The following is a 26993-nucleotide window of genomic DNA, read 5'->3' as shown; positions in this document are numbered from 1 at the left end:
AACAAAAGCTAGATATTTTTGACTTTTTTATTATGTATTCTGTACTGTTCAAGTGTTTTACATGAACTAACTCAATAAATCTTCACAACAAAAATGGAAAGTAAGCGCTAATTATAGAAGAGGATTGGGGGCATAAGGATGCTAAGTGACCTTCTCTGGGTCACACTGCTAGTTGTGGCAAAGCCAGGATTTGAACCTAGCATTCCTGAGCATGTATTAATATCAATCATAGGGCAAGAGACAACCAAATAGAGGTGAGATTGCTGGAGGTTAGAGTAAGTTAATTGAAGCTGGTAGAATGAAAAGGGTCTAGAGGTTTGAGGAGGGTTAAAGAAAATGAGAAAAGAAAGTTTGTTCCAGATAAAACAGAGAGAAAAGAAGGATGTTTTAGTGGTATCAACAGGAGAAAAAAAAAATCCCAGGATTTAAAAGAGCATGTGCTGTCTGAGGAATAGTGATGAGCTTAGCCAGATGTGGGCCGAAGGTTTGTGTTAGGGAGACATGGGAAGCAAATTTGGAGGACAGGCAGGCTGGGGCTGCATCACTGAGGCCAGAAAACCAAAACAGGATCCGCACCACCTGTCTCCTCATCCTGCTATTGAGCAACACCAGGGAAACTCACACTTTAAATGCAGCATATACTGTAGCCTTAGAGTTTCCATTCCACTGGGACTTCAGTGACGTCTGTCTATCCATTTACAGGACCATAATGCGTTCCCTCTTTTCATGACTTAAATGCCTATTTTGAAACTCTTACTCTCCTCAAGTCACAATACCTGCAGTTTTTCCCTCTGAAGTCCTCCCACACCTGACCTCTTCTTTCAATTGCCATTTCCTCAATTTCAGTCTCATAATTTCCTCTCAGCCCAGTAGACGAGGAGTCTGGTCTCTGCCTTGCCAAACTATTGCAAAGGCTTCCTAACCAATCTCCCTGTCTCTTTATTGCCCTTTTCTAAATCATCCCCCAGAGTGCTGCTAGTATCACCAAATGCAATGTTGACAGTGTCAGTGCACTGCCTGAAATCCTCCAATACCCCTTCCCCGTCCCCCTTTATTCCCCTTTGCCCTGCACCACCCCTCCCACCCACATTCCCCCAACTTAGTTCATGCCCATGGGTCACACATATAAGTTCTTTGGCTTCTATATTTCCTATACTATTCTTAACCTCCCCCTGTCTATTTTGTACCTAATTTATGCTTCTTATTCCCTGTACCTTTTCTCCCATTCTCTCCCCTCCACCTCACCACCGATAACCCTCTATGTGATCTCCATTTCTGTGATTCTGTTCCTGTTCTAGTTGTTTTAGTTTTAGTTTTTTTAAGTTCAGTTGTTGATAATTGTGAGTTTGTTGTCATTTTACTGTTCATATTTTTGATCGTCTTCTTTTTCTTAGATAAGTCTCTTTAACATTTCATATAATAAGGGTTTGGTGATGATGAACTCCTTTAAGTTGACCTTGTCTGGGAAGCACTTTATCTGCCCTTCCATTCTAAATGATAGCTTTGCTGGATAGAGTAATCTTGGATATAGGTCCTTGCGGTTCATGACTTTGAATACCTCTTTCCAGCCTCTTCTTGCCTGTAAGGTTTCTTTTGAGTAATCAGCTGATAATCTTATGGGAACTCCTTTGTAGGTAACTTACTCCTTTTCTCCTGCCACTTTTAAGATTCTCTCCTTATCTTTAATCTTGGATAATGTGATTATGATGTGCCTTGGTGTGTGCCTCCTTGGGTCCTAATACTTTGGGACTCTCTGAGCTTCCTGGACTTCCTGGAAGTCTATTTCCTTTGCCAGACTAGGGAGGTTCTCTTTCATTATTTTTTCAAATAAGTTTTCAATTTCTTGCTCTTCCTCTTCTCGTTCTGGCACCCTTATTATTTGGGTGTTGTAATATTTAAAGTTGTCCTGGAAGTTCCTAAGCCCCACCTCATTTTTTTTTGAATTCTTGTTTCTTCATTCTGTTCCGGTTGAATATTTATTTCTTCCTTCTGGTCCAAACCATTGATTTTGAGTCCTGGTTTCCTTCCTGTCACTATTGGTTCCCTGTATATTTTTCTTTATCTCACTTTTCATTGCCTTCTCTTTTTCCTCTATTTTGTGACCATACTCAACCATTTCTGTGAACATCCTGATTATCAGTGTTTTGAACTCTGCATCTGATAAGTTGGCTATGTCTTTATCACTTAGTTATATTTTTTCTGGTGCTTTGATCTGTTCTTTCATTTGGGCCATTTTTTTTTTCTCAGCACACCTGTTAAGTAGGTAGTAAGAGGCAGAGCCTTAGGTATTTTCCAGGGCAGGGCAACCCACATGAGTGCATTGTGACACTGGGGTCTGAGAGGGAACAATGCTGTTGGCTTGGCTCTTGGCGGGCTTTCAGTCACTTCCTCCATTACCCACAAACAAATTGGGCCCTTCTGGTGCTGATTCCCAGGTGGGTGGGCTTGTGTACATTCTAGGACCATGCTGGTCTCTCCAATGAACTGTCTTGTGAGGCTGGGGGTTTCTCCTGCCGCTGCAACCCCCACAGGTTTTTTCAGTGAGAGGTTTTGAGGCTTTGTTTCCCCATGCTGGAATCCTGGGTTGCGTGGTCTGTCTCGCCCCCCAGTTGTTCCTCCTGGTTTATCTGCATGTGAATGTGGGACCGCCCACTCTGCCAGCTACGGCCCACTCAGGTCCTCCAGCTGTTGCCTTGCTGTGAGTCCTCTCCACCCATCTTCCCATCTCCACCTCTCCTACTGGTCTGGGTGAATTTCTTCTTTAACTCCTTGGTTGTTGGATTTCCATGCAGTTCAATTTTCTGGCAGTTCTGGTTGGTTTTTGTTTTTAAATTTATTGTTGTCCTTCTTTTGGTTGTGTGAGGAGGCATAGCGAGTCTACCTATGCCTCCATCTTGGCCAGAAGTTTCTATTTCTTATAGGTTTAAACCCAATATCATTATTATGCACACTGGGGCATGTATGTTCAGCTCTCTGCTTACTTTCCTATGCCCATCTTTTCCCTGTCCTCTACATGCTTTTCAACATGCAGTTTCCTAAACTGGCCATGCCACTAAGTCAGTAGGCACACTCCCCCAGCCACATGCATTCTGTAGACCTCATTTGACCTCTTCTAATGCACCCTTTCTAGATGGCCCCTCAGAGCAGGCTTTTCTGACTTCCACTGGCAGCATTTGGTTTTTCTTCCTCCTCTTTGTAGTATTTTGTTCTTGCATCTGTACAACACACTATGTTGCTATAGTAATTTGTCCAAACAACTCTCCTACCAAATTGTGCACCCACAGTGGCTGAAACATCATCCCATTCATATTTGTGTCCACAGAGTCATGGTGCCCAGAGACATACTGATAAATGACAAAACTAGTGAACACTGGTTATAAAGAGTAAGATAGACGACAGAATCAAATATGACTCAAAAGATTGTTTCAGGAGACTGCAAATGGAGTTGTTAAAAGAAATGTTGAGGGAGAGATGTTAAAATTTTCAGGCTAAGCTGTGACTGGTGTGGCTCAGTTGACTGAAGCTTCATCCTATAACTGATAGGTTGCTCATTTGATTCCCAGGCAAGGCACATGCCTAGGTTGTGGGTTCAGTTCCCAGTCTAGGTGTGTACAATCCCCCATCCAGGTATGTACAGGAGGCAACCGACCAATGGTTTTCTCTCTCACTTGGATGTTTCCCTCTCTCCCTTCCTCTCTCTCCACAAAAGCAATAAAAAATATTTTCTGGTGAGGATATTAGAAAAGTTTTTAATCTTCAGGTTAAGATGAGGATGTGGAAATTTTAGATTGGAAGTGAGTGGTCAAGATTAGATATACGGATTTGGAAATCAATAGAAAAATAGGAAAAGGGTATGACTCAGATTGAATTTTAAAAGAAGGAAGACAGATTGACAAAACTTGAGTTCTGGGGGAAGTTATACATTTAAGAAACTAGAAGAGAAGTGGAGTCTTGGCTAGAGATAAAAAGACCTATTTTTGCCTCTTGGAAAATGGCCTGAAAGCCAAAGACAGAGTTTTATAGGATGCTCCAAGTTGGGAGGAAAGCAAAGAAAGAAGAATCCAAGGAGAGAGGGGAGGTTCAGTTAAAAGAGCAGTGGATTGAAAATATTCCTTGATAAACATATTCATCCATCATTCAACAAATACATTTTGTGTTAAATATTAAACAGTGAGTTAATCTACAAATATAAAATGTGCAAATGGTAAAAATGTTTACATGGAAGTCATTAAAATCATTCTTTTCAAAGTGGAAAAAAAAGAATAAATGGATTCTCTACAGCTAAGAAGTCATGGCTTTGCCCCTAAAACACAGCTCTTCAGAGATTCATGAGAGGCACATGGGAGGAACTGGAATCAACTAAAAATTAAATTAGCTCAGAAAATTAAATAGGGCTAAATACATGTGCATATGAAAAAGGATGAATAATGTAAAAACACCTGACAATCGTATTTAGTTGAAATAAAAATAGATAACATCATTTTGAAAAGGAAAATGCTGCAACCTTTCATAAACAACAGTGCTGACTTTTGGCTATATCTCTTGGATAGATTGCCTGAACATAATTATATAGTTGCTGCAAGTAAGTGAGACATCCTATGCTTCTCCATTCTGTGCCTCTGTTGTTTGAGTTTTATGGGGATTTATGATTATGGGAGAACTCAGCATATTTTCTGCAGGCAGCTGTTCTTAGCTTAGAAAACAACGAAGTGACTCAGAGATACATGGCATCATTGTGAGAGCTAGAAAGGGCAGAAACAGGGTAAATGCAGAGCACCCCATGAAATTTTAAAGATCATTTGTAAAGCCAAGTGACTCAAGCCTCCACCAACGGGCAGACTGACAACCTGCCGGTGTTTCCTGTCACGGAGGTTTGGCTTTGTGACCGCTTCTACTTGGCACACATTTGAAAGATTCTGCATATAGAAAACTTGGGTGGGGGAGAGTAGGAGAAAAGCGTGCACTGAGATATTTTCCACTCTAACCGGAAAGGTAGACATAGGCTCCGATTCAGGGTAAATTTATAGGAGAAATATTTAACAGAAATGATCAAATGCTAGGATGGACCTCCAGGCATGTCTTTATGAACCAATTAGAGTACTCTGTGAATATGTTAACATCAATCAAGTCAAAACTTTTGTGTAAACAAATCGCAGGGGACAGAGGCATGGTTAGCACACAACTACCAATGGTCTTGTCATGTGAAATAGGCAATGGTGGAAGCAAGGACAGATTTGCACCTATTCGTTTATGATTTTAATGAAAACCTACAATATACGAGACCCTGTGTTAGGCACTAGGGTACAAAACAGGCCTGTTCACAAAGAATTCACAGTCTAAGAGAAAAAAAGAAAAGTAAATTGATAATTGACGCCATAGAAGAACAAGTGTTACTGTAAAAACAGGCATGGGTTAGTGTTACCTGACCTGGGTGGCTTGCGAAGAGCTGAGCGTAAAAAAGGCTTTTTGGAAAAGGAAACTCCTAAGCTGGGGCTAGCAAATTAATAGTTTCATAGGTAAAGATAGGAAGGAAGATAGTGATGCAGGGGGAATTATAGAGGTAAAGGCCAGGGGCCCCAAAAGAACACAGAGAACTTCAAGTAGCTCATTGGTGCTGGGCAACAAAAGATGAGAATAATGAGGCAAACAGGGATCAAGAAATAAACATAAGATATTGAGGGATTTGGACAACATTCTAAAAGCTATAAGAAGCCACTGGAAGATTACAAGGCAAAGCATATTATAATCAGATTAATGCTTGAGGAAGATCACTGTCTTCAGTGTAGGCAAGGATTAGACCAGAGTTAAGGTCATTAATTAGGAGAGTGCTACAACCATATGGGCAAGATAATGATTCTGCGAAGGCCTAGTATGGTAAGGGAAATAGCAGTAAGAATAAAAAGAAATAGATACATTGGGAATAGAATCAATAGACTTCAAGTGAGTAGATGTGAGGAAAGGGGAAGGGAAAGGAGTCAAAGGTACATACTTAAACCAGTGAGAAAGAAAGCAGAGAGACAGCTGAGAACCTATATTCCAGAATCTCACCCCCTGGGGTCAGAGCCAGGGTTGGCCACTGACTAAGTGCTGTGAGCATTAATTGGATTCAGTTTGCACATCTGTTATAAAGGATGCTAGTAATAACAACTATCTCTAATGGTAGTTATTATTAGGATTTGGTGCAAAAATCCATATAAAGGACTGTGCAGGGTGCCTGTACATGAAAATAATAAATGTTATCTACTGTTATTATTAATTGTGTAGGATAACTTGCCTAAATGAGGACAATTAGTGGAGGAACATGTTTTAGAGCAGTGAGCATATTTCACTCTGATTTGCCCGTGCTGTGTTTGAAGCGTCTATGGACTGACTACGAGGGTATAGTTAGAAATATGGAATCAGAGCTCAGAAGAATCATCTGGCCTGGAGATGTGCACAGATGGTTTGCTGAGGACTCTGGCATGGATATGATTACTGGGGGAAATTTTGTGGGATAGAAAAGAAATCTTGGAGTAGCTAAAATTCCAGCAAGATAAGACGAAGAGCCTATAAAATAAACAGAAGGAATCGCCAGAGAGGTAGGAGGAAAACCAGGAGAAAGTAGAGTCACAAAAGCCAAAGAAGGAGACTTGAAGAGTGGTCAAAAGAAAGAGTAAAGACAAGAACTGGGAGAGCACCCAAAACAGGCATTGGTAACCTTGGTGAGTGCAGTTTCCATAAAGTGTTAGGAAGAATAAATTAGATTTCATGGAGTTGGCAAATGAATTGGTGGGGCGGGGTTGAGGGGACCCGAGAACTGTACAGAGAGTAAGAGTAGCCAGTTTTATTTAGCAAGTTTGTTTTAACAAACTTGACAACGGCAGAGAGAGAGAGAGAGAGAGAGAGAGAGAGAGAGAGAGAGAGAGAGAGAGAGAGAGAGAGAGGAAGAGAGAGAGAAGTAACGACAGGGAGAAATAAATAAGTCAGGATATTTTAATTTGTTTTATTTACTTCTTAAGACAGAAGAAACCGGAGCCTGTTTTCATCCTAATGGAAAAGAGCTAGTCAGGTAGGAGGAATTATTTGTAGATATAAAAGCAATATTTAATTTTGATAGAGCTCGGTGCCTGAGGAGGTTGGAAGGAATGCCGTAAAGACTGTAGGCAAAGAGCATTACCTTGGAGAGAAAAGGGACGTCTTTCTCTCCTGTCAGCAGGGATTGTGTCTAATTCACTGATCCATCTGCAGCACCCAGCACAGTGTCTGGCACCTAGAAGTGTCCAATTAATGCCAAACAAATGGCTCAACAAGTGAATTAAAGAAGGAATGAGTAAGAGGCCAGGAAAGGAGATAAGGATGATTATGGCTGCAGATCAATTTTAGGTGATAGGGCAGGACATGGCGATTTCTCACAGGCTGGTCTCTGCTTCCTCAGAGGATGAAGAGGCAATGGCAGAGGGAGGGGACATGAAGAGAGACACGGCCACTCGTGGCGAGAAATGAGAGAGGTAGATGGCAGGCAGAATGAAAACAGGATTAAGTCCCGTTCATGTTTAGAGAAACTGACCTGGTGCAGTAGCAAATAACAGGTGCTCTGAATTCCTTAGCGACATCCAAGCACTTTGCCGCGGGCCTGTCCTGGGAGCCATTCCCAGGAAACATCTCAAGAAAATTAGGAAAACTCCATCTTTTTGTTTAGACAATCAGAGGCACTGATCCTAAAGGTCTTTATGATTGGTGTCTTACTTAGATGAGTCATTCCACTGTCTTCAGTTTGTTCCCTTTACTGTGGTGGCAAGGGACACACCCACAGCCTGCCTGTACAGGTTCACACTCAGCACTTCATCCCCTTCACTGAGGTGAGGATCTGGTGACAAGGGCTGGACTGGATCGGAGTTGACGCGTTACCACAGGACAGGGATTTCTACATTCACAAAAGCCCTGCCTCCAAAGGGATAGAAGCCTTGTGCCTCAATAAACCCCTTCCTCAAAAACAGAGTGAGCAGAAACAACTCGTGGACGATGACACCGCCCTCCCCATGGCGAGCCAGGTCTCTCCTTTATCAGCGTCTCCAGCTGTCACAGCTGGTGTTCACAGCCCATTTTGTCTCCCCTCAAACAACCTGGCTCTTTCCAACTTATCTTTGAAAGACTCTGGAAACATACTCGAAAGCAATTAGCCTTGTGACAACAGCAACCCACTCCATTTTGTACACGGTCCTTGACTTCGTTACTGACTTTTGCTCAAAGAAAGGTGATATCAGAAGGTGCGAATAAGAAACAAGGATCAACATCATCAAGAGTGCTTGACTCTTGTCGGGTTTCGTGCCTCCCAAGACCCTTGAGACACCAAAGGTAAAAGCCAGAGAGGCTCGTCAGGACAACACTGCCTCTATCAATGCACCGCCCTTCAGCATCGTGAAGGATGTTTGTTTATCACTCAGGAGAGCTCTCCCAACTCAAGGAGTCTGTGCCCCCGCCACTCGCAGTCCAACGCAGACCCCACATTCAGAAAGGCAGGACACTGCTGCTAGCGACCGACTGTTGCTTGTAAGATAATCAACAACAGCTTCATTTCTGGCTTCTCCCTAACTCCACCCCTTTCCTCAGAATGATTAGTCAAAAGAGCTTATTAAATCACATAAGGTTTATTGTCCCCATTCTAAACGTGTTTGAAAACAATTATTTGTGCATATACTGCAAGTAGAAAAGCCAGTCTTATTATTATTATTTTTTCAATCATGAAGACTGCAGCAGTGAAAGAAAACTCGTGTTCCTATTATGCCCCGTTAGCCAAAAGACAGAAATCTCTGGGCTGTGACAGCATGAATTATCTTCTCATATAATCCCTAATGGTCATTAAGAAGCTCTCAGTAGCTTTGAAGGAAGGTACATTAATTTTTACACACTGATACCTAAATGCAAGCCTACTTTCTGACAATGCTGCTGCCTTTTAAAGAATTATAGAGTAAATTAACAGTAAAACTATTAAAATTAGATTTCTATTTATTTGGTAAGGTCACCTTTCTGCTTCAGCTAAACCAACCCAACAGGATCCCAATATTCAAAACAGAGTCACATTATTTAGAATACAAAGTGTTCTTTCAAAAACACCAATAATTTACCATAAAAACAATCTGGAGTATGACGATTAGCAAAAGTAAAATTCGCAAAGTCATTTTCCCCCAAAGAGACATAGAAATGTCTGCATTCAGAAGTAAAATATCTTGGTAACTGTTACAGCCTTGCTATGGGGAACGCTCTGCACCAGAGCCTCTGTAATGAGTAGTGGTTTCCTTCTATGCTAACTCGCCAATATTTCAGACATATGCCATGTACAGTCATCATGCAGTATGGAACATATTACATCTTAGTAATGATTTGGAAATTTATCAACATCTACTTCACTCCAGAACCCCAGGGAGCAGGACAGCTTACCTGCAGTAGTGGAAGTACCTTCCAGCACAACTGCTGGAGGGAGGGAAAATCCCAAGAGATTCTCACAACCCTCTTCAGAGCCTCCCGTACCACTTCAAGAGTCACTGTTTGGATATTCCAGCTTAGATTCTTTAGTCGATGTCATGCACCGGGCTGCTTGTCTGGGCTTCCTCTCACCTGGAAGGGAACCTGGAAAATTGTCCCGCTTGCATCGGTGTGTGTGGTTTGTTCACCTTTCTGATAGGTAATATTTTGGAGCTCTTGCTATGCACCAGGCAGGGTGCTCAGCGATTTTCACACATCATCTCCTTTGCACTGATAGCGTAGGTATAATTCTTCAACTCCATTTTAAAGGTGAGAAGTCTGAGATCTCGCCACATAAGTTCAAGGTCACCCAATCAAAAATGGAAGAACAGGGTCTAATCCTAGCATCTAATCCAAAGCCTCTGATAGCAACATTATACTCGAACTCCTCACACACTTGACCATGTACTAGTATCTCAGAGGTGAGTTACATAGTGACTATATCTGCCTAAGAAAAAGGGAACTTCTTTTTACATATGACAATGTAATGGACCCATTCATTCCACAAAATGTGTGGAACACCTGCTTAAAGGTTCTGAGCACTGTTTTAGAGTCTAGGAACACGGTAATGAACAAATAAGATAAATATCCTTGTCTTGTCAGCTTACATTCTGGGGGCTGGGGGTGGAATCAGGGAATAAAAACACGTTGTATATGAATAAATATGCACATTTTCATCAAATTGTGACATGTCATATTGAGAAAATTAAGCAGATCAGGAAGATATGAAATGCTGACATTGAAGGGGTACAATTTTAAATAGGGTTGTCAGAGATATCAAAAAGTAGCCATTTTCACAATGAAGTATTATTCTGATTCTATATACAAGGCACAAGGAAATGCTATTTATAAATCAATGCCCCAAACAACAGACTTTTTCCTATTAATGCAATGTTAAAACACCAGGCTGGCCTACATAAGCCACTGGCTTTTATGCACAGGAAGTATATATTCAATTAAATTTCATAAGCTTTTATAATACCTATTCTAAAAGCAAATGCATTCTACATTCTAATTCAGACAAAACATTTCCCAGGGGTGGAAATGGGACCTCTGGGTAGGTCAGAGCCTGAGAGAGGTTGCTGATGAATGTTGCTTTACCCAAATACAGTGTAGGCTCTCTTCATTTTTGTGAGAGAATGTGTAACACCTCTACCTAGTCTCACTTGGGGAATAAGTAAAGGTTGCCCTTTTGGGGGAGGGTCGACCAGAGACTTCCATCTGTTTGGTGGTGGCCAGAGCAGTTGAAGCACAGACTGAGGCAAACGGTCTGCATCAAATTCCAGCTTTACCACTTGTAAGCGGCGTATGCATTCCCTCACTTGTAAAATGGAGATAATGATAGTGCCTTCCTCACGGTGCTGCCGTTGTGGGCCACGCAGCCTCTGTCCCCGCTGCTCAGCTCTGCCACGGCAATGTGAAACCCTCCGCAGACAACACGTAACTGAACGGGCCTGGTCCACAAAAGCTACTACATTTACTATCTGAGTCCTTCATGGTAAAAGTTCGCTGACCCCTGAACGATTTCTATTTAAAATTTTGTTTGTGAAAATAGTATATACTTAGTGCAGACATGGGTACAAAGAAATAAATGATAAATACATATCAAATAATTATGTTTGAATTCCACAAAATTACCCAGAGCAGGAAAGTTCAAGCTTATCACAGGCAGCCTAAATTGGCAGCTAGTGAATTCCCTAACTTCATCTTGATTCTGTGTCTCCTAGAGAAAGTGCTTTGTCCATCACATGAAAAAATCCTTGATTTTAACAGGCTCCAGGAATGCAAATCATCTAGAGAGAAAGTTTTTCTACAGCTTCGTAAGTGACAGAGAAGGCACAGATGATTACACATGAAAGGAGACAGATAAGACAAAACAAGAATATCTGCCACAGTGAGATTTGTGTCTTCTGGTGGCAAATCCTACCATATTTTGATATATATTAACATAGTACTAATCAACATCCAGTAATGGGAAACAAACTCACATAAATCATACTGAGTTAGCATCTCCTTAGCTCTTTACATTTCCTAGGTTCTTCACACCAATAAATCCAACAATTCTTTATTTCTAGAGTAACAGACTAAATAATGGAACAACAGCAGAATAAAGTTCCCCAGAAAATTTTCTTCACCAGGATTCTAGTCTGATCTATCATGCCTCTTTTTGAGACTGAATCTTTACACATTGATTTTAATTTTTAACTTCAACAATTTTTAATGCTTAACCTCCATTTTAGTGGCTAGAGAAAAAAATAGGCAATATATATTATTTGTGCTATCAAGATCTTACATATCAGAAAAGAAATAAAACCCAAAATAAAAATGTTATTTGTGCTAGGTCTGAAAGTACCAAACAACAGCATAGTGAATTAATCATTCCTTCCTTCCTTCTTTTTCTGAATCTCTATTGCACCTGCCAGGTACCACACCTGCATGTTGCTTCTGCAGGTAGGGTAGGGCACAGATCCCCAGAGAGCCATTATTCTAGGGAAGAAAGAGAGACAATAAACAGGTAAACAAATGGAGCAACAATCCTTTTAGAATGCGACAATTAGTACAGATGAAATAAACAGGGAGATATGAGAGAAAGTATTTCACTTGGGGAGGAGTTAGTTCCCACCACTCTCTCTGTAATAGTAACTACTCTTTACCTACTTCATAAGTACTGTAAAGATTAAGTAATTCAGTAATGTCTGTGCTGCTGTGTTTAAGATCTATTAAGTGCTCGACACAGTATTGCTATCATCGCCATCATCACTATCAAAAGCTCCTTTCTCATTTGGTTAAATCCTCCACATTTCCCCAGAGATGAGATATCTCAGCACTCTAAATGTAAAGTTAGAAATTGTTCATTGAGAACCATACTCTATGCTGGTGCCTTGCGTAAGTCACCTCACTTATCCTTTATACTTACTCCTATTTTACAGATGAATATACTGAGGCTCAAAATGGCAAGATATCTTGTTCAATGGTGTACAGCTAGTAAGAGGCAGAACTAGAATTAGAATCCAGCTATGTCCAGCTCCAGAGTCTGTTCCCTTTACCACGATACTAATACTACAAAGAGTCCTGAACAATAGTATCAAAAAGAGACCCTGATGACTTAATAATCTCTGGTGAAAGCTTGGGCCTCAAAACACAGGACCAGGGTGTCATGGTTTGTATCATACACCTTGTAGAGTCCAACAAATTTCTACTCAAACACGTAGAAAGCAAATAAATGCAAAGAAGCTTCATTCAATCTGTTGGATGAACACAGACTAATAAAGCTAGAACTCCTTACCAGTGATACAGATTTTAAGACCAGCTAAGAAATACAATAACCCTTTATATTAGAAGGTTATAGTATATGTTACAAAGTGTTTTCACATCATCCTTGCAATTAATCCTCAAACGTATGTTTTCATGTATTAACTGTAGACACCAAGCCTAGAAAGCTTTGAGTGGTGATGCGAGGTAAAGCCGAGATTGCAAACCAAATCTTCGGATTTTGAGTCCCATGTTTAGCACATTGGAAAGCTAAAATCAGTGAAAATGCTGAATTTATGGTTTTCTGAAGGAAAGAAATAAACCACCACCATTTTGGTCTTCTCTGTGAGTCCTTTTAGGATAGCTAGAAAATTAGCTCTTTAATGCCACCTGGGCACAAGTATGGATGGTACAGATAGTCCCCCCTGGGAGAAACTCAGGTAAAGAAGGAGCTGGCTGCCTCCCAGGAACGCTTAGCCCCATGGAACTTTGTCCAAGGCCATTGGAAGCAAAACAACTAAATGCCCACTGAAAATCTGGCAGCCCTGAGAGCTTTACTTCTTAGAGATCACCTCCCTCTCCATTCATCATTCACATTTTACATTTTAAAATATTCTCATTGATTTTCTATCCCCTGTTGCATGAGCAGCTGAGGGATTCCTTCTCTGTGTCACAGTCTACAATGTCACCCTTATCAGGCTGTGTGGCCAGAGAGGCCCAGGGGAGAGATGAGATTGGGAAATATGTCCCCTAGAAAGGATTAATCTCTTCATAGAAGTATTACAGGTAGCAATGAGGTTCCCACCTCAGAGCCAGCCACAGTGCTTCATTCAGAATTTCTAAGGTCTGCTTCCAATGAGAAAAATGCCCAGGATAAGTAAGCATACCCCAGAGAACAAAGGTAAGAAAGCGTTTCAAGCAGACGAATCAAGGGAAGCTTTTCCACATGCTTAGCCATTCACCAATAATTAAGAAAAGGCTAAATAGTACACGCAACCCACGGCAGGTGAACTGTAGCATCGTTCCAGCAGGGCCCACGAAAGAATGCAGGATGACATTTTATTTTCTAAACTGAGATGTGATTACAATTTTGAATCCCGATTCTGCCAGCTGAGCTTTTCCCTTCCCAGTGTGTTTCCAAATATCCGCCTCCTGTGAACGAGAGCACATCCAAGCAACAGGAGGGGAGCCAGCCTTTCATCATCACGAGCGCCAGACTGTAATCAATACTGACGCCTCCACGCCACAATGGTTGCTAGTGTGGCGGAAAGTTTTGCCTCTAACCTTCGAGTCTAGTGGCAAATGTTACCTAGCACACAGCTGTTTTCCATTCTGAGCAGAAGAACCTTAAAATCAGAAACATTAAAAAAACTTGTTTCATCAGGACTGCGTATCACAGTGTGAATAGAAATATCTTTGTTAGGTGTTGAGGCGACAACGCTTGGATAGAAATAAGAATTAGGTTTTCCTTCTCCCTACTTCACTCCTACATACAGCTTTCACCAATTCCAACCATTAACTTCAGAAAAATATACTTTAGCCCCAATTCAAGGTATTTCAGTAAATAAGAAACTCAGGAGTCAAATATACATGTTCTTAAAGTGTGCCTTTTATTCGTTAGCACATGGCATTTTGTGTGTGTGTGTCAGTATCATTCACTGTAAAATGCAGGATGCTTAAGAAGAATGTACCAAGCACAGCGCCTGGCACATAGTAGGCATTTCCTATGTCTTAATGCTCCTCTTCTCTTTCGTCTGCTAGTTCCTATTGTTAGATTGGAATGCCTTCTGTTTTCATCTCTTCCTCCTCATTCTGGATTGAAGCATGTTAAGAAATCCTGGACCGTTCCCATGTAACACAGACTCCTGGAGATTCTCAGAAAGCGAGGCTCAGGAGCCCCTGGGGTCTCTCTCCAGTGAGTCCTGAACCACTAACCAGAACAGCTCCCCGTTCCATCACTTTTTCCCACTCTTCATGTGCCTGTGCTTCTAACTTTGCTCTTAAAAAAAGTACAGGCTTTGAAGTCTCATCCCACATCAGAGACTTGAATGCAGAGCTCTGTCCACTGTCCTCAAGAAATGCCTTCACACTTGGAATTCGGTGATGTTCTTCATTTTACTGGAGAACTGGAGGTGTCCCAAAGGAAGGGTCATGTCATGTTCCGCACAGAAGGGTGCCCTTCTGTACCTCTGGCTCCTGTCATGCCCTCGGAGTCATACCAACAGGAGTGCCAACATCTGACCCTGCCAGCACAGGCAGCCCCGCTGGGGGAAAGTCCAGCTTCCTTTCCCCGCAAGTGTCTCACACAGGAAGCAGCTCTAGCTTCCTCAGCACCCTTAGATTTGTAGAGAAATTTTTGTTTCAATTTCACTGGATATGCCACACTCATAAATTGGCACTTAAAAATCTTGTATCACCCTTTTTCTCTTAATAACCCACTTCTTCCTCAAGTATCACCACATACAACCAAAGTTTCTCTCCTGTGAATCTCTGCTCATATTTTCATGGACATTTTAATCAGAGCAGAGCCCAGAAGATTCCCCATAATTCTTACCAGAATGGCTATTCTGAAAGGAACATTTATATATTGTACTTGACAGATAGAGTTAAAAACCCCATGCATTAGCATCTCTGGGTGGCTTCTTGTCAAGAAATCTATAAGTAATCCACAATGCAGGGTGTGACAGTCCGTGATCACCCCACCATGAATCATCACTCCCACTTTATTCACTTTTATTATACTTCATCTGCCTTTGAATGGACTCCAAGCCCTTTTCCGGCCCCATCATTCAATTTTTAAGCCCCACCAATGATCTCACTCCATGATATGAAGCACCCCACAGTAATTATAACTGTCCTTTAAAAACTGATGTCCAGGCACTCAGACAAAACAAAGCAGAAAACTCTACCAGAGGAAAATCCAAGAGGCCTCAGGCGTCGTGGAAGCTAGGCTAAATTCGGATTTTGATAGTTGTCTACGCAAGTTTATATTTCAGTTGGGTCACTTAATGCAACAAAATGCAAAGGGTCACCGATCACTTTGCTGAAGGCCATCTGAGAGCACAAGACTCCCAGTAACAACAGAATGCTTCGTTACTATGCAGCAGTGCAGGAGAAGATGAGCAGACTCCAAATGCAGAGCGTATTCTTACCCATAAACAGTGACATCAGAATATTACAACTAACTGTTTTGTATTCAGTAACCAAGAGAATGTTTCCAGATGGAAGTACGCAGATGAAGAATGGGACTGTTCCAGCCAGAGTATAAGAACTAGAACATTTTGCTAATTTAAAGAGCCCTTAACCCACACGTACTCCTACAATTATATTTTATAGTTGTGGGAAATAAATATTTATTCCACAATAACTCAGCTGTGTGAATTGAGCACTTATGATGTGGCAGGCATGTGTACCAAGGACTTCTCCCAATCTTCTGTGCAGCAGACATCCAGTAGAAGTTTGTTGTTTTACTCTGCTCATGAAGCCAAAAACAGAGCTTTGGCATTATAGAATGTGCGGTCCGAAATTAATAAAAAGCCTATTCACAATTCACAAGACCTCCTTTGATGGTCTTGAAGATTACTGATTATAAAAGTGGTGAATATTCTTCAAAGACCAGTTTACTGGTGTGGTGGTCACCTCTTGTATAGCTTTGCCTTTTTAGTACTCAGAAAACTTTTTCACTAATATTGTCCTGCAGTTTAGATATTCTGCTACTAAAGGGTAGGCAAATGTTTGAATGAGGCTCTGTTACCTTTTATTAAATAACTTTTGTCTGACCATTCCTTTGAAAATTTATATTGATTAAGTGTTTAAATTGACAGTACTCCTTAAAAAGAGTTAATTCTTTGTTTTCTTTTAAAAAGTGATACCCTTAAACATTTCTGTAACTCCATTTCTTTAACAATATTTCAGTTGTAGTGAACTTTAAAAGAGAAAATAGTGGTTGGTCAGGGAGCCAGAAGGCTGGGTCTAGAGTGCACCATGTGCTTAGTTAGCTATAGGAAGTGAAAATGAATTCTCATAATTTCTTCAGCCCTTCAGGAAACTACACCACCACTGTGAATGCAGTTATTAAGAAGATTCCTGACAATCACTGTGATTCGGATATGAATCTCTCCCTATGGTTTATCAGCACGCCCAGGGGAACACACAACGTGCTGGGCACTACTTTCCTTTGCCCGGCTTTATAACGTCCAAATAACAAACCTTAATTATGTGAAAAGGACTGTAAATATGTCTGAATGTTGTGTTACCATTAGTAACATATCCATTAGATTTTCTTTTTTTTTTCATGTTAAGAAAATCTTTACTTCTTCCAAGTGGAGGAATTTACATATTTTGAATTAGAACACACACAACTGAAGATCAAATTTTTCCTGGGAAAATTATGTCCCCACAGGTGGTTTAGAGGTGTTTTTTCTTTGCCTCTATTGCCCTTGAGAAACTTCAATAATGAACATATCCGTTAGATTTTCTAAGAATGTTAGAACTGGAGAGACTTTTCAGAGGAATCCAGATTGTGCATTGACTGATTCTGAAGAGTGAGGTCCAGACAGAAGACCACGTGACCTGTCCAGCCTCCTCGGGGTCAGAGATGGATTGTGAACCCAAGAAGCTGGAAGCCAAGTGCAGCTCTTCCCTCTGTGTCCACTCCACTTCCTCACTCCCGAACATACAGAAGGACAAGGCCACAGCCTTTATCTCCCGAGGAAGAAAGTCTAGGTAATAGCAAGACCTATGATCATGCACCAAATCTTTTTCTGCATAGGATTAAAAGAATCAGAATTTTTTTCTGAACCAGTACAAGAATTCCAACTAAATCTCTCAGAGAACTAAGTATAAATCAACTCCCTATGACCCCTAGTCAGACTAATGAACTAATCTCTGATAATTAATCAAAATGTCCACAAACTCCATGTAACCCGATCCTCGTAAATGACGGGCTATTAACAGGGCTTTGACCTCACAAAATAGAAGTTGCCATTTTTTATTACCTTTTCATTTTCTTAGTTGTCTTTTCCCTAGGAAATAGATTGTTGTGAAGGGTTCCTGTCTGCTTGATTGTGACAACTTTCTTCTCCCTGATCAGCACTTTCTGAACGTAGAACTTCAATTTGGGGGGGGGGGACGTGATTCCAGGCTGCCAGTGTTTCTTGCCAACAATGCCATCCTTTCGAATATTTCGTAATTATTTACAACGGTTGGAAGTCTTCAGCTCACTAGGTATGTTAATTTTTGTAATGATCTAGAAAGAGACCTAGACTTGCAGTCAAAAGACCTTAGCTCAATAACTAGCTTTGGTATTTAATGAGTTGTGTGACCTTTCATCTCTGCTCTTCTGAGCTCAGCTTCCATTTCCTCATCAATGACATGGGAATAATAACACCTGTCCTACAGGTCTCCCAGGGATAAGAGCACAAACTGTTTCAACGATGATGAAAGTACTTTGTTAATTTCAAGAAATTAAACAGTTAACTGCTCCCAGGCCTCCATTCAAGATTCAGGGTGTTGACAAGAACAGTGCTATTGTCTTCTGTGTTCTCTTGATCTCTTAGATCAGGAGTGGCTAGGAAAAAGGGGACAGATGTCAAAAGGTAATTTTGTGCATACGCTTGAGAGGAGGAGACCAACCACTTGCGCACCGGCTACTCTTCCTCACTCGAGAACCCAGGTAGTTCCACCAATCGTCACCTTTCCCTCTCTCCTGGGTCATAAGTTTTCCCCTCTCTATCAAACAAAGATACAGTGATATTTTTTACATTAAAAAAGTAGATTGACTCTTGATTTTCTCTGGCAACCCTTCTATTTCTCTACTTCCTCTTCTAGCAAAACTCTCAAAAGGTATGTTTATATCACTACCCACTTCTCTCTGATCTTCTCTCAGACCCGTTCCAAAATAGGCTTGTCTGATAAGTAAAAGTTGTTATTAGTATAAATAAATAATAAGTTTCTCCACAAATACCCATTTCCTTTTACTCATGTTTTCTGTCTTGTACTTTTTCTCCAAATTTCAAAAGCAGCCTAAGAATTCATCTCAACCGTTTCAGTTTTGTCTTTACTCTGTATCTTTTTTCCATCCCATTATATATCTGTAAAGTCAGTAATACTTTTTACTAGGTAATTAGTGATAATTATCTCTCAGAATTGCTTCAAAGATAAAATGTTTAATATTCTTGAATACTTCATAACTTAAAAAGCAATATACAACCCAGCAATTCTACTCCTGGGTCTAAAGAAAAATAAAAAGCACCCATGTAAAAATGTGTACAGAAACCTTGACAGCAGTGTTATTCATTGTACGCAAAAAGTGGAAGGCAACCAACCGAAGGGGAAAATAAAATGTGGCAAATATTGAATACATAAGACAGACTATTACTCAACACAGAAGGAATGAAGCGCTGGTCGACGTCACAGCGTGGATGAAGCTTAAAAACATTATGCTAAATGACCGAGGCCAGTCACACACAGAAGACTGCTGGCTCCTTTCATGTAAGATATTCAGAATAGGAAGAAGTACAGTAGTGGTTGCCTGTGGGGAGGTAAAGAGTAATCGCTAATGGGTATGGAGCTTCCATTCAGGGTAAAGAGAAAGTTCTACAATTAGATTGTAGTGAGGGTTGTACAACTCTGTGAATATACTAAAAACTTCTAAATTGGACCTTTTAAGTGGGTGAATTGAATTACATGTAAGCTATATCTCAGTAAAGCAATATACAAAGCGAACATCAGCTGTCATAAGTCAAGTTGACAGCATGAACCCTTGGTAGGTTGTATTGAGAAAGGCACTTCACCTCTGTGGCTTTCTCCCCCAAAAGTCACAACTTTATTCTTAACTATAAAAAAATCAGTCACTCAAAATGCAGACTATTCTATAAAATACTTAGCCAATGTACTTCAACGCTAGCAAGGCCATCAAAAATAAGGAAAGTTAAAAAACTTTGGTACAACCCAAAGGAAACTAAGGAGATGTGATGATGAAATATGATGTGGGGTCCAGGATGGCACCCTAGAACAGAAAAGGACATTAGGGAAAAACGAGTTAAATCTGAGTAAAGTAGGGAGCTAACTCCATATAAAAGTCATCAGTGTTGCTCATTACTTCTGACAAAGGCACCATACAATGCAAGGTGTTAATAATAATAGAAGCCTTTGGGGTAGGGCATGTGGAAACTCTATACTGCCTTGGTAACTTTTCCATAAATTTTTTCAAAAGCAATATATAAAAGTTAGTTAATAGTTTTAGAACTTGTAGTAAAAGTCATGGCACTAGTACGTGCAGTAGTAATTAGTAATGCCAGTTTTCTTGGCAGGCCAGAGTGGAGAACCCAGTTAGCCTCCGGCTTCCTTGTGCAGCACACCCACACAGAGCTGAGCTTGTGCACAATCTCAGCTCTGACAATCAGATTGAAATGTATCCCGTTCACATGCAAAATAGAAAGAAAAAAATCCCTAAGCAGGTCATTGTCTAGAGTTGATAAAGGTGATAAAGATGACAAAAAGGTGGAAGAAGATCTGAATCCAAACTCTTATGAGACCTACATGCTGCTATTCCACACAATTAAATACAATGAACAGTTTTCAATGTGTGTGTGTGTGTGTGTACATATATATTGATTTAAAAATTTCAACTTGATCCTCACAAAAAAAGTAACCCTTCAGCATGGTGGCCAAGGGCAGAAGCTTGTCCAGCTCCTGGCCCATCCTGTTCCCGCTCTGCTCTTCCCCTTAACTGTCTCTGCTGGCAATCGCTCTCTTTAAACACTACTTTTAGTCAACTGATTTTAAATCAACTTCCTGTCTGGCCTTCAATATACTCTACAAAAGTGGCTCCTTCCTGGTGGGCAAGGGGCTCCAAGGAACTGACGTTTGCAGAAGACCCTCTGCCCTGCGGCTCTGTCTGCTTTGGCAGCCACGCTGCTCCTTGTGTCTGGGCAATGGGAAGCCATGCATCCTGTAGAGCAGGGGTGTCCAACTTTTTAGCATCTCTGGGCCACACTGGAAGAAGAAGACTTGTCTTTGGCTACACATTAAATATACAAACACTAATGAAAACTGATGTGTAAAAAAAAAAGTTTTAAGTAAATTTATGACTTTGTGTTGGGCCGCATTCACAGCCATCCCAGGATGCATGTGGCCCACGGACCATGGGTTGGACACCTCTGCTATAGAGTGTGACTTCACCTCATCATATAAAAATGATGGCTTTTGCCCTGGCTGAATGGCACAGTTGGCTGGAGCACCGTCCCATGCACCAAAAGATTGCAGGTTCAATTCCCACTCAGTGCACATGCCTGGGTTGAGGGTTTCATCCCTGGTCGGGCATATGCAGGAGGCAGGTGATGGAGGTTTCTCTCTTGCATGGATATTTCTCTCTTTCTCTCCCCCTCACCTCTCCTCTCTCTCTATAAAAGCAATGAACATAACCTTGGGTGAGGAATTAAAACAGAAGAAGAAAACAGCTTTTGTAATGGTGTAATGGTTTCTGCAAGCTTCCTAAAGAAAAAGAAAACTCCACTTACCTACATGGTCTGCAACTGGAACCTGCAGACTGCACACTTCCGGTCCCCATGATACGCCCTGCTACCTCATGCCTCCTGATCATCACACTCACAAATCTCTGCAGGCCACTCCTCCCGCCTCTCTTTACCTTCAGATTTTGGCTTAGGCGTCACTAAAACCAGAAAGTCCTCACTGTCCACTCCTCCACCCTAAGTGCAGATTAGGTGCTCTCAGAGAACCCCAAATATCCTCTGTCTTAGCATTTATGACATTGTATTATAACTGCCACCACAGTGTAAGGTACATGAAACCACTTGCAACATCTCTCTGCATCACCATCACATCTTCGAGGGCCGGGACTTGGACAGGTACAGTGTGACTGCAAACGACTCTCTCAGGATGAGTGGATAAATTCCCTCCCAATCACAAATGTGCTGTAAGATTATTTTCCTTTGATGATTTTGTCATGCCGTTTCTGAAGGACACTTCCGTCCTGGGGCAGACGCTGCTGTAAAGAAGACAGCTTTGTTAATATAATTGTGTATCCCATGCATTGCCTCGACAAAAATTGCAATGCTTAGAAATAATGGCCCAAGATATTTTCAAATTAGCATTTTTGTTACTTTAATTTGGATAAAGAATAACAACAGAAATAAAAGTTCAGCAACTGCTGTGAAATTAATTGAGTGCGAAAGACAATCTCCAGGACATTTCCTTTCTAGGAAAGGACATTTTAGCACCTCTTAATCCCATACTGGGTAAGAGGTGCTAAAATCCAAGCTATGGCTACGCTAAATATACTTGTGAACATCTTAGAAAGTGATTAAATGTAATCAAAGATATTTGAAATTAACTAAAAATAATTACGAGTGGGGTTAAGTGTATTCTCTATCAGCCCACTGGAGACATAATTTCTTCTGGGTCAATCTTAGAAAATCATTATATTTGTTTCATTTCACACCTCCTTCAATTTTCTACAATATATTTCAAATAAAAAGCTGAAATGTATTAAGATCCCATTTTACTAATTAAGCCATTTCCATTTAAAAAGGATTTTTAATATTAAAAATACAGTATTTGCAAAACTTTTCTAACATTATGTTGGAGAACCGAAGCCCAGAAAAAGATCATGGTTACATATTTTAAAATAATTCTTTCAATGCCTGAGTTTATTCAACATGCATTGAAGACTATACTATGTCACTTACCGTACTAAATCCCTGACGAGAGAGAAATAAATAACCTTCTTCTGCCCTAAATAAGTGCACTGTCTATTGGAGAGATGAAGAAATACAGCTCGTCGCGATGAAAAGTTTGGGGAGTGAAGTCAAAGCATGCACAGGGGGCCGTGGAAGCTCATGGCAGAGATTCTAACCTCAAAGGAAAACAAGAAAACAGGCTGTTTTCCTTAGAGACAATGAAAGTTGCTCCCTCACTGACATTATGTGAAAACAGACAGGTAGATATTAAATGTGGATTCAATGTTTCACCTGACAATGGTAGAGAAAAACATAAAGATAGATGACATTCAAACTTTAAGTTTGGAAATTTAGCAGCAGTAAGTTTGTTGGATTTATACTTTGAAGAAGTGAAATGTTTGCATGCCCACAACTATGGTGGGGATAACACAGTGAAAGTCTCCTCATTGAAATGCAAAAGACTTTCACAGAGAGGGCAAAATGTAAAGGAAAGAGGATGGGCTTTGGCTGAAGTAGACTTAGGTTGAATTACTCCTCTGTCACTACCCATGTCTTTGGACAAATCACATACACTCCCAAAACCCGTTTCTTCATAAGCAAAGTGGAGCTAATAGTAGCTTATGCATTGAATTATTATAAGCATTAAATATGATAGTGTTTACATATCTTTGTGATGGGCCATCGTGAAGGACTCAAATGTAATGGGAGCAGTCTAATTGGAAATCAAACCCAGGATTCCAATGTAGGCTGCTGAGTCCTTGGCAAGGAGTGGGAGGATGTTGGCAAAGGGGAAGCAGTGACCTTATGTCAGGGAACTTGGAGTACTAGGCAGGAAACAAAGGCAGGGATTTTATGACAATGATGATGATGACAAGAAAGATAATAATTACAATAGCTCCTTCCAAACCTCAGAATATTATCACTAAATCAAGCCTTTGACTTCCTAGGACTGATTATTTACTCATAATCTTAAGTCTTCTTAGGAAATATCAGGCTTCAATTAAACTCTTGACTGAGTGAGTAGACCCTCCTTAGCTCTGAAAGAAGTCGGACTCTCTGGAACGCCTTACTTGGTATTACCAATGTGAAAATCAGACCTCCCCACTGAACAACTTTTTAACCCCCCAGGGGACAAAATATGAAGTGTAACTATCCTACGCACACTGAGTCAGAAGAGATACTCAGCGAACAGTGAGTGAGTTGGAAGAGGAGGGCTTCAGGGAGAGCTTCCAGAAGGTGGTAAGACAGCGTCAGAAGCAGAGGAAACAAAGTCACTCAAGAGCAGGTGGATAGCTCACAGGTGCCATTGCAAGAAAGTAGAAGTCATTCAAAAAGAGATGGTAGTGGTTCAGAAAGAGCTGAAGGTGAGGTGTACCCATAGATGAGGAGTCTTACAGCAACTGATATTTGGAGAGCCAAGGATGGAGGCAATCACTACAGACCCAGGAAAAATAGCAGGAAGAGGCTAACATCGCCTCTGTATTTCAAGATGGGAGCTCCTAGCTGGGGTGGAAGAGATAAGGTTAAGGGTAAGATAGAGCCCCACAACTAGCAGACTAGAAGTGCTAGGGGGAAAGGGAGGTATTCTCACACAGGAGGCTAACGTGGATGGATTCTACCACCAGGATTAAGTACAAGGGTGGGAGCTGAGTTTATAGTACATATCAGTGACAGAATAGGTGTCTAGATGTGGAATCTTTATTTCTACATTAAAGAACTTTTAAAAACCCTCTCTAAAAACAGGATCTTCCCCAATGTCAGAAGAAAATATAGGCTGCTTGCGGGGGGCTTCAGTGAAACAGCTGAGAGGTTAAGAGGGAGGAGGGAAGAGGAATCAGTTTCTTCTATGTTGTTGGGAATTTTTCAAGTTCAGAACATCTAGAAACTATGGGTTGAGGAAGCTGAATTTTCTCAAACTCTGTGGGAGACTAAATATGTCTGAAACCTTATTTTTAAATGTGTAAAGTGTTGCTCTTGAAGAAAATCATCAGTTATTGTCTCTCCCACCCAAAGATAATCACTGCTACAATTTTAATGCACCTTTCCTCTACTTGAAACACTATGGTCTCTTTACATTGTCATTAGTCAAAGGGTAATAATTTCCATAACACTTTAAAGTTTCAAAGTCCTTCTCACGTTCATTATTTCATTTTCTCTCTATCTCTGTGAAGTAAATGAAACAATATGATCAGACATATTTCTAGGCGTAGGAATGGAAGTATGGATGAATGACTTTATTAAGGTCTTAAAACCACTTATGAAATCAAAGCCAGATGATTTAACTCTGAATTCAGGCCAATTCCCAGCCTTTCACTGAGCATGGCAGTGAGTGAGAGAAGAATCTGCTGAATTACGCCCATCAATAATCTTGTCTTTGGGCAATCTTGGATATTAAACCTCACCCTGCCTGTTGTCCTAGCTCCTGTGCATTGCCTGTACTTAAGACCACATTCAATTCCAGATTTGTCTTCTCTGGCCTCCATCTCCCATTGCCCCGAAGGAAAGCTGTGCAGTGGGAGGGGCAAAGGCTTTGGGTTCCTGGTAACATGGATTCCAGTCCCGGCTCTAAGACCCTCCAACTCCTGCACAGTACTTGCCAGCCTCTGTACCTCCATTTTCTAGTTTGAACAATAGAGGATGTAATACCTATTTTGGAGGGTTTTAAGCTTTTTAAATGGGATCACATATGTAAAACACTTATATAGTGTCTGGCATGTAGACATTCAATTACCATTGGCTTTTTTTACTTAAGACACTTTATCCTTTTCAAGCTAGTGTGTTACCTCATTTGACATAGGGGAGCAATATTGGTTCTGTCTTACAGAGAAGCCATAAGAAAGGTTAAGGTCCTTTCCCGGGATCACATATAAGGTAAGTGGAGTGGAGGTTAGACCCTCAGTCTCCTAGCGTTTGTCTCAGACACGCACTTTGGCATCCTGTGTCGCATCCTCTTAGTGGGACTGATTGCAGTCACAGCTACAGTGGATGGTCCCTGCTTGGAGAGAATGTCCCACTTCAGGTGTCCACTGTCCTCTGACTGTTTATCTGACTCAAGGTACTTTGCAAAGCCCCAGGCAGGAGAATCCTGGAAATGCGGGACCATTAAAGCCCCAACACTACCCCTCAAGCAAAGTTGGGGGGGCAACCAGTGAGTAAATGCCCCCGCCTTTCTTCCTCTGGACAGATAACGCTGAGGGGCACTATTTGATCTGCAGTTTCCCATAATGGGGACTATCTCAGTAACACACACCCTGTTTTGGCTTTTCTTCCTCTGCAATGCTTTCCTCCATACCCTTGATCTGGCCTCCTGGGGCCGTCTCCCAAATAAACTGCTTACACTTAAGTCCTTGTCTCAGCATCTTGGGAACTAAAGGTTTGGTGGGGGCAGGTTGTGTTGTTTCCCTTCTCTTGCTTTGCTTTGTTTTCATTTGTGTTTGCACTGCTTTTTTCTCTTTATTTCTCTCTCCACAGGTCACCAAGATGCTGGCAGTGGTTGTAATTCTGTTTGCCCTTTTATGGATGCCCTACCGGACTCTTGTGGTTGTTAATTCATTTCTCTCCAGTCCTTTCCAAGAAAATTGGTTCTTACTCTTTTGCAGAATTTGCATTTATCTCAACAGTGCCATCAACCCAGTGATTTACAACCTCATGTCCCAGAAATTCCGAGCAGCCTTCAGAAAACTCTGCAACTGTAAACAGAAGCCAACGGAGAAGCCCGCTAACTACAGCGTGGCCCTAAACTACAGCGTCATTAAGGAGTCGGATCACTTAAGCACGGAGCACGACGACATCATGGTCACGGACACTTATTTGTCTGCCACAAAAGTGTCTTTTGATGACACCTGCTTGGCTTCTGAAATAACTTTTAGTCAAAGCTGATTCATGAGTTAGAAGAAAATGGACCACAAAGGAAATTGGTGTAGTTATCAACCCAAGCAAGGAAAAGGCCAATACTCGTATGTGAAGACAGCAGATAAAATCTTTTCCAGTGTTCTCACAAATCCTGGCCCGAGACAGTTTAACCCACAGAATGATTCATGTTTCCCTTCTAGAATCACAAAACTAATCTCATAAGATGTGAGGCAGGTCTGTGAAATAGCCAAAGGGTGACAATCGAGAGTGTAGCCCTTTCTAATTGAGAAATCCATTTTATTTTTGGAGGCTATGAAGTTTAGATAAAATCTAGAGATCAATTTACATTATTTATAATAGCTCTATTAAATATGATTTCTCAACTGCTTCCCCAAATTATTTACATATAAGGTGAGGTAAAACTAGGTTTATAATTGTTTGTATGGAAAATAATATAATAATTAATAAACAATAATACAAGAGTAAACTCTGTTTCCCGTATTCACAACTGTAAACTTACTTTTGCCCCCCTCCCCCGTCTTTGGTAATTTTGCAAAATGCAAATGTTTAAATGTTTGCATTTAGCATTTCAACAAAGTGCAATGTTATATCATGAATATCTGAGACTACAGGGAAAAATACAAAAAAATATTTTACTTATCGAGGAAAAATGAGATTTCAAACAAA

The 26993-nt window shown here is 40.8% G+C and overlaps 1 protein-coding gene across 1 annotated transcript in view; it reads left to right on the top strand.

Moving 5' to 3' along the window:
* The window catches only part of TRHR (thyrotropin releasing hormone receptor), a 36501-nt gene extending 10048 nt beyond the window's left edge, over positions 1–26453 (top strand). The window contains exon 2 of the mRNA XM_024572318.3: positions 25926–26453. Coding sequence (XP_024428086.1) covers positions 25926–26333 — 408 coding nt within the window. The 3' untranslated portion in view covers positions 26334–26453. The remainder of the gene's footprint in view (positions 1–25925) is intronic.
* The last annotated feature ends 540 nt before the right edge of the window (positions 26454–26993 follow it).

The sequence above is a fragment of the Desmodus rotundus genome, chromosome 8, assembly GCF_022682495.2.
Source record: "Desmodus rotundus isolate HL8 chromosome 8, HLdesRot8A.1, whole genome shotgun sequence".
Lineage (NCBI taxonomy): Eukaryota > Metazoa > Chordata > Mammalia > Chiroptera > Phyllostomidae > Desmodus > Desmodus rotundus.
Note: the sequence above shows the minus strand (reverse complement) of the source record. Positions and strands in the feature narration are given on the sequence as shown.